The 13,695-nt window shown below is 52.7% G+C and overlaps 1 protein-coding gene across 3 annotated transcripts in view; it reads right to left on the reverse strand.

Annotated features, from left to right (window-relative positions):
- Positions 1–13,695, reverse strand: part of LOC140418165 (GTP-binding protein REM 2-like) — a 179,836-nt gene that overhangs the window by 7,172 nt on the left and 158,969 nt on the right. For all 3 annotated transcript variants that reach the window (XM_072501591.1, XM_072501590.1, XM_072501588.1), the window contains exon 3: positions 2,562–2,635. In XM_072501591.1, the coding sequence (XP_072357692.1) occupies positions 2,562–2,635 (74 nt within the window). The remainder of the gene's footprint in view (positions 1–2,561; positions 2,636–13,695) is intronic.

Genomic DNA, 13,695 nt, shown 5'->3' on the forward strand with positions numbered 1-13,695 from the left:
GAGTCAGTACTGAGGGAGTGCTGCACTGTCAGAGGGTCAATACTGAGGCAGTGCCGCACTGTCAGAGGGTCGGTACTGAGGGAGTGCCGCACTGTCAGAGGGTCAGTACTGAGGGAGTGCTGCACTGTCAGAGGGTCAGTACTGAGGGAGTGCCGCACTGTCAGAGGGTCAGTACTGAGTGAGCGCCGCACTGTCAGCGGGTCAGTACTGAGGGAGCGCCGCACTGTCAGAGGGTCAGCACTGAGGGATCTCCGCACTGTCAGAGGCTCAGTACTGAGGGAGTGCCGCACTGTCAGAGCGTCAGTACTGAGGGAGTGACGCACTGTCAGAGGGTCAGTACTGAGGGAGTGCTGCACTGTCAGAGTGTCAGTACTGAGGGAGCGCCACACTGTCAGAGGGTCAGTACTGAGGGAGTGCCGCACTGTCAGAGGGTCAGTACTGAGGGAGTGCCGCACTGTCAGAGGGTCAGTACTGAGGGAGCGCTGCACTGTCAGAGGGTCAGTACTGAGGGAGTGCCGCACTGTCAGAGGGTCAGTATTGAGGGAGTGCCACACTGTCAGATAGTCAGTACTGAGGGAGTGCTGCATTGTCAGAGGGTCAGTACTGAGGGATTACTGCGCTGTCAGAGGGTCAGTACTGAGGGAGTGCCGCACCGTCAGAGGGTCAGTACTGAGGGAGTGCAGCACTATCAGAGGGTCAGTACTGAGGGAGTGACGCACTGTCAGAGGGTCAGTACTGAGGGAGTGACGCACTGTCAGAGGGTCAGTACTGAGGGAGTGCTGCACTGTCAGAGGGTCAGTACTGAGGGAGTGCCGCACTGTCAGAGGATCAGTACTGAGTGAGTGCTGCATTGTCAGAGGGTCAGTATTGAGGGAGTGCCGCACTGTCAGAGGGTCAGTACTGAGGGAGTGCTGCACTGTCAGAGGGTCAGTACTGAGGGAGTGCCGCACTGTCAGAGGATCAGTACTGAGTGAGTGCTGCACTGTCAGAGGGTCAGTACTGAGGGAGTGCCGCACTGTCAGTGGGTCAGTACTGAGGGAGTGCCGCACTGTCTGAGATTCCGTACTGCGGGAGTGAAGCACAGTCAGTGGGTCAGTCCTGAGGGAGTGCCACCCTGTCAGAGGGTCAGTACTGAGGGTGTGAAGCACTGTCAGAGGGACAGTACTGAGGGAGTGCTGCAGTGTCAGAGGGTCAGTACTGAGGGAGTGCTGCACTGTCAGAGGTTCACTACTGAGGGAGTGCTGCACTTTCAGAGGGTCAGTACTGAGGGAGTGCTGCACTGTCAGAGGGTCAGTACTGAGGGAGCGCCGCACTGACAGAGGGTCAGTACTGAGGGAGTGCCGCACTGTCAGAGGGTCAGTACTGAGGGAGTGCCGCACTGTCAGAAGGTCAGTACTGAGGGAGTGCTGCACTGTCAGAGGGTCAGTACTGAGGGAGTGCCGCACTGTCAGAGGGTCAGTACTGAGGGAGTGCCGCACTGTCAGAGGGTCAGTACTGAGGGAGCGCCGCACTGTCAGAGGGTCAGTACTGAGGGAGTGACGCACTGTCAGAGTGTCAGTACTGAGGGAGTGCCGCACTGTCAGAGGGTCAGTACTGAGGGAGTGCCGCACTGTCAGAGGGTAAGTACTGAGGGAGTGCCGCACTGTCAGAGGGTCAGTACTGAGGGAGCACCGCACTGTCAGAGGGTCAGTACTGAGGGAGTGCCGCACTGTCAGAGGGTCAGTGCTGAGGGAGTGCCGCACTGTCAGAGGGTCAGTACTGAGGGAGTGCCGCACTGTAAGAGGGTCAGTACTGAGGGAGTGCTGCACTGTCAGAGGGTCAGTACTGAGGGAGCGCCGCACTGTCAGAGGGTCAGTACTGAGGGAGTGCTGCACTGCCAGAGGTTCAGTACTGAGGGAGTGCCGTACTGTCAGAGGGTCAGTACTGAGGGAGTGCCGCACTGTCAGTGGGTCAGTACTGAGGGAGTGCCGCACTGTCCGAGGGTCAGTACTGAGGGAGTGCCGCACTGTCAGAGGGTCAGTACTGAGTGAGTGCTGCACTGTCAGAGGGTCAGTACTGAGGGAGTGCCGCACTGTCAGAGGGTCAGTAATGAGGGAGTGCCGCACTGTCGGAGGGTCAGTACTGAGGCAGCGTCGCACTGTCAGAGGGTCAGTCCTGAGGGAGTGCCGCACTGTCAGAGAGTCAGTACTGAGGGAGTGCCGCACAGTCAGAGGGTCAGTACTGAGGGAGTGCCGCACTGTCAGAGGGTCAGTACTAAGGGAGTGCTGCACTGTCAGAGGGTCAGTACTGAGGGAGTGCTGCACTGTCAGAGGGTCAGTACTGAGGGAGTGCCGCACTGTCAGAGAGTCAGTACTGAGGGAGTGCCGCACAGTCAGAGGGTCAGTACTGAGGGAGTGCCGCACTGTCAGAGGGTCAGTACTAAGGGAGTGCTGCACTGTCAGAGGGTCAGTACTGAGGGAGTGCCGCACTGTGAGAGGGTCAGTACTGAGGGAGTGCCGCACTGTCAGAGGGTCAGTACTGAGGGAGTGCCGCACTGTCAGAGTGTCAGTAATTGAAACCACCTTCTCCCAGATGTCGTAAACAACGAGTGTCGCCTCCACGTCATCCACGATTATTGTTCGTTCGTAGGTGTCTTCTGTAAGAAATAAAGAGAAACATTTTACTTGGGGTTCGTTACAGAGTAAATCTCCCTCTACACTGTCCCCATCAAACACTCCCAGGACAGGTACAGCACGGGGTTAGATACAGAGTAAAGCTCCCTCTACACTGTCCCCATCAAACACTCCCAGGACAGGTACAGCACGGGGTTAGATACAGAGTAAAGCTCCCTCTACACTGTCCCCATCAAACACTCCCAGGACAGGTACAGCACGGGGTTAGATACAGAGTAAAGCTCCCTCTACACTGTCCCCATCAAACACTCCCAGGACAGGTACAGCACGGTGTTAGATACAGAGTAAAGCTCCCTCTGCATTGTCCCCATCAAACACTCCCAGGACAGGTACAGCACGGTGTTAGATACAGAGTAAAGCTCCCTCTACACTGTCCCCATCAAACACTCCCAGGAAAGGTACAGCACGGTGTCAGATACAGAGTAAAATTCCCTCGACACTGTCCCCATCAAACACTCCCAGGACAGGTACAGCACGGGGTTAGATACAGAGTAAAGCTCCCTCTGCACTGTCCCCATCAAACACTCCCAGGACAGGTACAGCACGGGGGTAGATACAGAGTAAAGCTCCCTCTGCACTGTCCCCATCAAACACTCCCAGGACAGGTAGAGCACAGGGTTAGATACAGAGTGAAGCTCCCTCTGGACTGTTCCCATCAAACACTCCCAGAACAGCTACAGCACGGGGTCAGATACAGAGTAAAGATCCCTCTACACTGTCCCCATCAAACACTCCCAGGACAGGTAGAGCACAGGGTTAGATACAGAGTAAAGCTCCCTCGACACTGTCTCCATCAAACACTCCCAGGACACGTACAGCACGTGGTTAGATACAGAGTAAAGCTTCCTCTACACTGTCCCCATCAAACACTCCCAGGACAGGCACAGCACAGGGTTAGATACAGAGTAAAGCTCCCTCTACACTGTCCCCATCAAACACTCCTAGGACAGGTACAGCCCGGGGTTAGATACAGAGTAAAGCTCCCTCTACACTGTCCCCATCAAACACTCCCAGGACAGGTACAGGACGGGGTTAGATACAAAGTAAAGCTCCCTCTCCACAGTCCTCCAACAAACACTCCCAGGACAGGTACAGCACGGGGTTAGATACAGAGTAAAGCTCCCTCTACACTGTCCCCATCTAACACTCCCAGGGCAGGTACAGCACGCGGTTAGATACAGAGAAAAGCTCCCTCTGCACTTTCCCCATCAAACACTCCCAGGACAGGTACAGCACGGGGTTAGATACAGAGTAGAGCGCCCTCTACACTGTCCCCATCAAACACTCCCAGGACAGGTACAGCACGGGGTTAGATACAGAGTAATGCTCCCTCTACACTGTCCCCATCAAACACTCCCAGGACAGGTCCTGCACGGGGTTAGATACAGAGTAAAGCTCCTTCTACACTGTCCTCATCAAACACTCCCAACACAGGTACAGGACGGGGATAGATACAGAGTAAAGCTCCCTCTCCACAGTCCTCCATCAAACACTCCGAGGACAGGTACAGCACGGAGTTTGATACTTAGTAAAACTCCCTCTACACTGTCCACATCAAACACTCCCAGGACAGGTACAGCACGGGGTTAGATGCAGAGTAAAGCACCTTCTACACTGTCCCCATCAAACACTCCCAGGACAGGTACAGCATGGGGTTAGATACAGAGTAAAGCTCCCTCTACACTGTCCCCATCAAACACTCCCAGGACAGGTACAGCACGGGGTTAGATACAGAGTAAAGCTCCCTCTACACTGTCCCCATCAAACACTCCCAGGACAGGTACAGCACGGGGTTAGGTACAGAGTAAAGCTCCCTCTACACAGTCCCCATCAAACACTCCCAGGACAGGTAGAGCACGGGGTTTGATACAGAGTAATGCTCCCTCTACACTGTTCCCATCAAACACTCCCAGCACAGGTACAGCACGGGGTTAGATACAGAGTAAAGCTCCCTCTACACTGTCCCTGTCAAACACTCCCAGGACATGTACAGCACCGGGTTAGATACAGAGTAAAGCTCCCTCAACACTGTCCCCATCAAACACTCCCAGGACAGGTACAGCACGCGGTTAGATACAGAGTAAAGCTCCCTCTGCACTTTCCCAAACAAACACTCCCAGGACAGGTACAGCACAGGGTTAGATACAGAGTAAAGCTCCCTCTGCACTGTTCCCATCAAACACTCCCAGGACAGGTACAGCACGAAGTTAGATACAGAGTAACACTCCCTCTACACTGTCCACATCAAACACTCCCAGGACAGGTACAGCACTCGGTTAGATACAGAGTAAAGATCCCTCGACACTGTCTCCATCAAACACTCCCAGGACAGGTACAGCACCGGATTAGATACAGACTAAAGCTCCCTATTCGCTGTCCCCATCTAACACTCCCAGGACAGGTACAGGTGAGGTTAGATACAGAGTAAAGCTCTCGACACAGTCCCCATCAAACACTCCAAGGACAGGTACAGCACGCGGTTAGATACAGAGTAAAGCTCCCTCTACACTGTCCCCATCAAACACTCCCAGGACAGGTACAGCATGGGGTTAGATACAGAGTAAAGCTCCCGCTACACTGTCCCCATCAAACACTTCCAGGACAGGTACAGCACGGGGTTAGTTACAGAGTAAAGCTCCCTCTACACTGTCCCCATCAAACACTCCCAGGACAGGTCCTGCACGGGGTTAGATACAGAGTAAAGCTCCTTCTACACTGTCCTCATCAAACACTCCCAGCACAGGTACAGGACGGGGTTAGATTCAGAGTAAAGCTCCCTCTCCACAGTCCTCCATCAAACACTCCCAGGACAGGTACAGCACGAAGTTAGATACAGAGTAACACTCCCTCTCCACTGTCCACATCAAACACACCCAGGACAGGTACAGCACGCGGTTAGATACAGAGTAAAGATCCCTCGACACTGTCCCCATCAAACACTCCCAGGACAGGTACAGCACCGGATTAGATACAGAGTAATGCTCCCTATTCGCTGTCCCCATCGAACACTCCCAGGACAGGTACAGAACGAGGTTAGATACAGAGTAAAGCTCTCGACACAGTCCCCATCAAACACTCCCAGGACAGGTACAGCACGGGGATAGATACAGAGTAAAGCTCCCTCTGCACTGTTCCCATCATACACTCCCAGGACAGGTACAGCACGGGGTTAGATACAGAGTAAAGCTCCCTCTGCACTGTCTCCATCAAACACTCCCAGGACAGATGCAGCACGGGGTACGATACAGAGTAAAGCTCCCTCTACACTGTCCCCATCAAACACTCCCAGGACAGGTACAGCACGGGGTTAGATACAGAGTAAAGCTCCCTCGACACTGTCCCCATCAAACACTCCCAGGAAAGGTACAGCACGGGGTTAGATACAGAGTAAAGCTCCCTCTACACTGTCCCCATCAAACACTCCCAGGACAGGTACAGCACGGGGCAAGATACAGAGTAAAGCTCCCTCTACACTGTCCCCATCAAACTCTCCCAGGACAGGAGCAGCACGCGGTTAGATACAGAGTAATGCTCCCTCTACACTGTCCCCATCAAACACTCCCAGGACAGGTAGAGCACGGGGTTAGATACAGAGTAAAGCTCCCTCTCCACTGTCCGCATCAAACACTCCCAGGACAGGTACAGCACGGGGTTAGGTACAGAGTAAAGCTCCCTCTACACAGTCCCCATCAAACACTCCCAGGACAGGTAGAGCACGGGGTTAGATACAGAGTAATGCTCCCTCTACACTGTCCCCATCAAACACTCCCAGCACAGGTACAGCACGGGGTTAGATACAGAGTAAAGCTCCCTCTGCACTGTACTCATCAAACACTCCCAGGGCAGGTATAACACGGGGTTAGACACAGAGTAAAGCTCCCGCTACACTGTCCCCATCAAACACTTCCAGGACAGGTACAGCACGGGGTTAGTTACAGAGTAAAGCTCCCTCTACACTGTCCCCATCAAACACTCCCAGGACAGGTCCTGCACGGGGTTAGATACAGAGTAAAGCTCCTTCTACACTGTCCTCATCAAACACTCCCAGCACAGGTACAGGACGGGGTTAGATGCAGAGTAAAGCTCCCTCTCCACAGTCCTCCATCAAACACTCCAAGGACAGGTACAGCACGCGGTTAGATACAGAGTAAAGCTCCCTCTACACTGTCCCCATCAAACACTCCCAGGACAGGTACAGCATGGGGTTAGATACAGAGTAAAGCTCCCGCTACACTGTCCCCATCAAACACTTCCAGGACAGGTACAGCACGGGGTTAGTTACAGAGTAAAGCTCCCTCTACACTGTCCCCATCAAACACTCCCAGGACAGGTCCTGCACGGGGTTAGATACAGAGTAAAGCTCCTTCTACACTGTCCTCATCAAACACTCCCAGCACAGGTACAGGACGGGGTTAGATGCAGAGTAAAGCTCCCTCTCCACAGTCCTCCATCAAACACTCCCAGGACAGGTACAGCACGAAGTTAGATACAGAGTAACACTCCCTCTACACTGTCCACATCAAACACTCCCAGGACAGGTACAGCACGCGGTTAGATACAGAGTAAAGATCCCTCTACACTGTCCCCATCAAACACTCCCAGGACAGGTACAGCACCGGATTAGATACAGAGTAATGCTCCCTATTCGCTGTCCCCATCGAACTCTCCCAGGACAGGTACAGAACGAGGTTAGATACAGAGTAAAGCTCTCGACACAGTCCCCATCAAACACTCCCAGGACAGGTACAGCACGCGGTTAGATACAGAGTAAAGCTCCCTCGACACTGTCCCTATCAAACACACCCAGGCCAGGTCCTGCACGGGGTTAGATACAGAGTAAAGCTTCTTCTACACTGTCCTCATCAAACACCCCCAGCACAGGTACAGGACGGGGTTAGATACAGAGTAAAGCTCCCTCTACACTGTCCCTATCAAACACTAACAGGACAGGTACAGCACCGGGTTAGATACAGAGTAAACCTCCCTCTACACTGTCCCCATCAAACACTCCCAGGACAGGTACAGCACGGGGTGAGATACAGAGTAAAGCTCCCTCTACACTGTTCCCATCAAACACTCCCAGGACAGGTACAGCACAGGGTTAGATACAGAGTAAAGCTCCCTCTACACTGTCGCCATCTAACACTCCCAGGGCAGGTACAGCACGCGGTTAGATACAGAGTAAAGCTCCCTCTGCACTTTCCCCATCAAACACTCCCAGGACAGGTACAGCACGGGGTTAGATACAGAGTAAAGCTCCCTCTACACTGTCCCCATCAAACACTCCCAGGACAGGTACAGCACAGGGTTAGATACAGAGTAAAGCTCCCTCTACACTGTCCCCATCAAACACTCCCAGGACAGGTAGAGTACGGGATTAGATACAGAGTAAAGCTCACTCTACACTGTCCCCATCAAACACTCCCAAGAAAGGTACAGCACGGGGTTAGATACAGAGTAAATGTCCCTCTGTACTGTTCCCATCAAACACTCCCAAGACAGGTACAGCACGGGGTTAGATACAGAGTGAAGCTCCCTCTGCACTGTTCCCATCAAACACTCCCAGGACAGGTACAGCACGGGGTTAGATACAGAGTAAAGCTCCCTCTACACTGTCCCCATCAAACACTCCCAGGACAGGTACAGCACGGGGTTAGATACAGAGTAAAGCTCCCTCTACACTGTCCCCATCAAACACTTCCAGGACAGGTACAGCACGGGGTTAGATACAGAGTAAAGGTCCCTCTGCACTGTTCCCATCAAACACTCCCAGGACAGGTACAGCACGAAGTTAGATACAGAGTAACACTCCCTCTACACTGTCCACATCAAACACTCCCAGGACAGGTACAGCACGCGGTTAGATACAGAGTAAAGATCCCTCGACACTGTCCCCATCAAACACTCCCAGGACAGGTACAGCACCGGATTAGATACAGAGTAAAGCTCCCTATTCGCTGTCCCCATCTAACACTCCCAGGACAGGTACAGACGAGGTTAGATACAGAGTAAAGCTCTCGACACATTCCCCATCAAACACTCCAAGGACAGGTTCAGCACGCGGTTAGATACAGAGTAAAGCTCCCTCTACACTGTCCCCATCAAACACTCCCAGGACAGGTACAGCATGGGGTTAGATACAGAGTAAAGCTCCCGCTACACTGTCCCCATCAAACACTTCCAGGACAGGTACAGCACGGGGTTAGTTACAGAGTAAAGCTCCCTCTACACTGTCCCCATCAAACACTCCCAGGACAGGTCCTGCACGGGGTTAGATACAGAGTAAAGCTCCTTCTACACTGTCCTCATCAAACACTCCCAGCACAGGTACAGGACGGGGTTAGATGCAGAGTAAAGCTCCCTCTCCACAGTCCTCCATCAAAAACTCCCAGGACAGGTACAGCACGAAGTTAGATACAGAGTAACACTCCCTCTACACTGTCCACATCAAACACTCCCAGGACAGGTACAGCACGCGGTTAGATACAGAGTAAAGATCCCTCTACACTGTCCCCATCAAACACTCCCAGGACAGGTACAGCACCGGATTAGATACAGAGTAATGCTCCCGATTCGCTGTCCCCATCGAACACTCCCAGGACAGGTACAGAACGAGGTTAGATACAGAGTAAAGCTCTCGACACAGTCCCCATCAAACACTCCCAGGACAGGTACAGCACGGGGTTAGATACAGAGTAAAGCTCCCTCTGCACTGTTCCCATCATACACTCCCAGGACAGGTACAGCACGGGGTTAGATACAGAGTAAAGCTCCCTCTGCTCTGTCTCCATCAAACAGTCCCAGGACAGACGCAGCACGGGGTTCGATACAGAGTAAAGCTCCCTCTACACTGTCCCCATCAAACACTCCCAGGACAGGTACAGCACGGGGTTAGATACAGAGTAAAGCTCCCTCGACACTGTCCCCATCAAACACTCCCAGGAAAGGTACAGCACGGGGTTAGATACAGAGTAAAGCTCCCTCTACACTGTCCCCATCAAACACTCCCAGGACAGGTACAGCACGGGGCTAGATAAAGAGTAAAGCTCCCTCTACACTGTCCCCATCAAACACTCCCAGGACAGGTGCAGCACGCGGTTAGATACAGAGTAATGCTCCCTCTACACTGTCCCCATCAAACACTCCCAGGACAGGTACAGCACGGGGTTAGATACAGAGTAAAGCTCCCTCTACACTGTCCCCATCAAACACTCCCAGGACAGGTACAGCACGGGGTTGGTACAGAGTAAAGCTCCCTCTACACAGTCCCCATCAAACACTCCCAGGACAGGTAGAACACGGGGTTAGATACAGAGTAATGCTCCCTCTACACTGTCCCCATCAAACACTCCCAGCACAGGTACAGCACGGGGTTAGATACAGAGTAAAGCTCCCTCTGCACTGTACTCATCAAACACTCCCAGGGCAGGTATAACACGGGGTTAGACACAGAGTAAAGCTCCCGCTACACTGTCCCCATCAAACATTTCCAGGACAGGTACAGCACGGGGTTAGTTACAGAGTAAAGCTCCCTCTACACTGTCCCCGTCAAACACTCCCAGGACAGGTCCTGCACGGGGTTAGATACAGAGTAAAGCTCCTTCTACACTGTCCTCATCAAACACTCCCAGCACAGGTACAGGACGGGGTTAGATGCAGAGTAAAGCTCCCTCTCCACAGTCCTCCATCAAACACTCCAAGGACAGGTACAGCACGCGGTTAGATACAGAGTAAAGCTCCCTCTACACTGTCCCCATCAAACACTCCCAGGACAGGTACAGCACAGGGTTAGATACAGAGTAAAGCTCCCTCTACACTGTCCCCATCAAACACTCCCAGGACAGGTAGAGTACGGGATTAGATACAGAGTAAAGCTCACTCTACACTGTCCCCATCAAACACTCCCAGGAAAGGTACAGCACGGGGTTAGATACAGAGTAAAGGTCCCTCTGCACTGTTCCCATCAAACACTCCCAGGACAGGTACAGCACGGGGTTAGATACAGAGTGAAGCTCCCTCTGCACTGTTCCCATCAAACACTCCCAGGACAGGTACAGCACGGGGTTAGATACAGAGTAAAGCTCCCTCTACACTGTCCCCATCAAACACTCCCAGGACAGGTACAGCACGGGGTTAGATACAGAGTAAAGCTCCCTCTACACTGTCCCCATCAAACACTCCCAGGACAGGTACAGCACGGGGTAAGATACAGAGTAAAGGTCCCTCTGCACTGTTCCCATCAAGAACTCCCAGGACAGGTACAGCACGAAGTTAGATACAGAGTAACACTCCCTCTACACTGTCCACATCAAACACTCCCAGGACAGGTACAGCACGCGGTTAGATACAGAGTAAAGATCCCTCGACACTGTCTCCATCAAACACTCCCAGGACAGGTACAGCACCGGATTAGATACAGAGTAAAGCTCCCTATTCGCAGTCCCCATTTAACACTCCCAGGACAGGTACAGACGAGGTTAGATACAGAGTAAAGCTCTCGACACAGTCCCCATCAAACACTCCAAGGACAGGTACAGCACGCGGTTAGATACAGAGTAAAGCTCCCTCGACACTGTCCCTATCAAACACACCCAGGCCAGGTCCTGCACGGGGTTAGATACAGAGTAAAGCTTCTTCTACACTGTCCTCATCAAACACCCCCAGCACAGGTACAGGACGGGGTTAGATACAGAGTAAAGCTCCCTCTACACTGTCCCTATCAAACACTAACAGGACAGGTACAGCACCGGGTTAGATACAGAGTAAACCTCCCTCTACACTGTCCCCATCAAACACTCCCAGGACAGGTACAGCACGGGGTGAGATACAGAGTAAAGCTCCCTCTACACTGTTCCCATCAAACACTCCCAGGACAGGTACAGCACAGGGTTAGATACAGAGTAAAGCTCCCTCTACACTGTCGCCATCTAACACTCCCAGGGCAGGTACAGCACGCGGTTAGATACAGAGTAAAGCTCCCTCTGCACTTTCCCCATCAAACACTCCCAGGACAGGTACAGCACGGGGTTAGATACAGAGTAAAGCTCCCTCTACACTGTCCCCATCAAACACTCCCAGGACAGGTACAGCACAGGGTTAGATACAGAGTAAAGCTCCCTCTACACTGTCCCCATCAAACACTCCCAGGACAGGTAGAGTACGGGATTAGATACAGAGTAAAGCTCACTCTACACTGTCCCCATCAAACACTCCCAAGAAAGGTACAGCACGGGGTTAGATACAGAGTAAATGTCCCTCTGTACTGTTCCCATCAAACACTCCCAAGACAGGTACAGCACGGGGTTAGATACAGAGTGAAGCTCCCTCTGCACTGTTCCCATCAAACACTCCCAGGACAGGTACAGCACGGGGTTAGATACAGAGTAAAGCTCCCTCTACACTGTCCCCATCAAACACTCCCAGGACAGGTACAGCACGGGGTTAGATACAGAGTAAAGCTCCCTCTACACTGTCCCCATCAAACACTTCCAGGACAGGTACAGCACGGGGTTAGATACAGAGTAAAGGTCCCTCTGCACTGTTCCCATCAAACACTCCCAGGACAGGTACAGCACGAAGTTAGATACAGAGTAACACTCCCTCTACACTGTCCACATCAAACACTCCCAGGACAGGTACAGCACGCGGTTAGATACAGAGTAAAGATCCCTCGACACTGTCCCCATCAAACACTCCCAGGACAGGTACAGCACCGGATTAGATACAGAGTAAAGCTCCCTATTCGCTGTCCCCATCTAACACTCCCAGGACAGGTACAGACGAGGTTAGATACAGAGTAAAGCTCTCGACACATTCCCCATCAAACACTCCAAGGACAGGTTCAGCACGCGGTTAGATACAGAGTAAAGCTCCCTCTACACTGTCCCCATCAAACACTCCCAGGACAGGTACAGCATGGGGTTAGATACAGAGTAAAGCTCCCGCTACACTGTCCCCATCAAACACTTCCAGGACAGGTACAGCACGGGGTTAGTTACAGAGTAAAGCTCCCTCTACACTGTCCCCATCAAACACTCCCAGGACAGGTCCTGCACGGTGTTAGATACAGAGTAAAGCTCCTTCTACACTGTCCTCATCAAACACTCCCAGCACAGGTACAGGACGGGGTTAGATGCAGAGTAAAGCTCCCTCTCCACAGTCCTCCATCAAAAACTCCCAGGACAGGTACAGCACGAAGTTAGATACAGAGTAACACTCCCTCTACACTGTCCACATCAAACACTCCCAGGACAGGTACAGCACGCGGTTAGATACAGAGTAAAGATCCCTCTACACTGTCCCCATCAAACACTCCCAGGACAGGTACAGCACCGGATTAGATACAGAGTAATGCTCCCGATTCGCTGTCCCCATCGAACACTCCCAGGACAGGTACAGAACGAGGTTAGATACAGAGTAAAGCTCTCGACACAGTCCCCATCAAACACTCCCAGGACAGGTACAGCACGGGGTTAGATACAGAGTAAAGCTCCCTCTGCACTGTTCCCATCATACACTCCCAGGACAGGTACAGCACGGGGTTAGATACAGAGTAAAGCTCCCTCTGCTCTGTCTCCATCAAACAGTCCCAGGACAGACGCAGCACGGGGTTCGATACAGAGTAAAGCTCCCTCTACACTGTCCCCATCAAACACTCCCAGGACAGGTACAGCACGGGGTTAGATACAGAGTAAAGCTCCCTCGACACTGTCCCCATCAAACACTCCCAGGAAAGGTACAGCACGGGGTTAGATACAGAGTAAAGCTCCCTCTACACTGTCCCCATCAAACACTCCCAGGACAGGTACAGCACGGGGCTAGATAAAGAGTAAAGCTCCCTCTACACTGTCCCCATCAAACACTCCCAGGACAGGTGCAGCACGCGGTTAGATACAGAGTAATGCTCCCTCTACACTGTCCCCATCAAACACTCCCAGGACAGGTACAGCACGGGGTTAGATACAGAGTAAAGCTCCCTCTACACTGTCCCCATCAAACACTCCCAGGACAGGTACAGCACGGG

Source organism: Scyliorhinus torazame, chromosome 5, assembly GCF_047496885.1.
Source record: "Scyliorhinus torazame isolate Kashiwa2021f chromosome 5, sScyTor2.1, whole genome shotgun sequence".
NCBI classification, from domain to species: domain Eukaryota; kingdom Metazoa; phylum Chordata; class Chondrichthyes; order Carcharhiniformes; family Scyliorhinidae; genus Scyliorhinus; species Scyliorhinus torazame.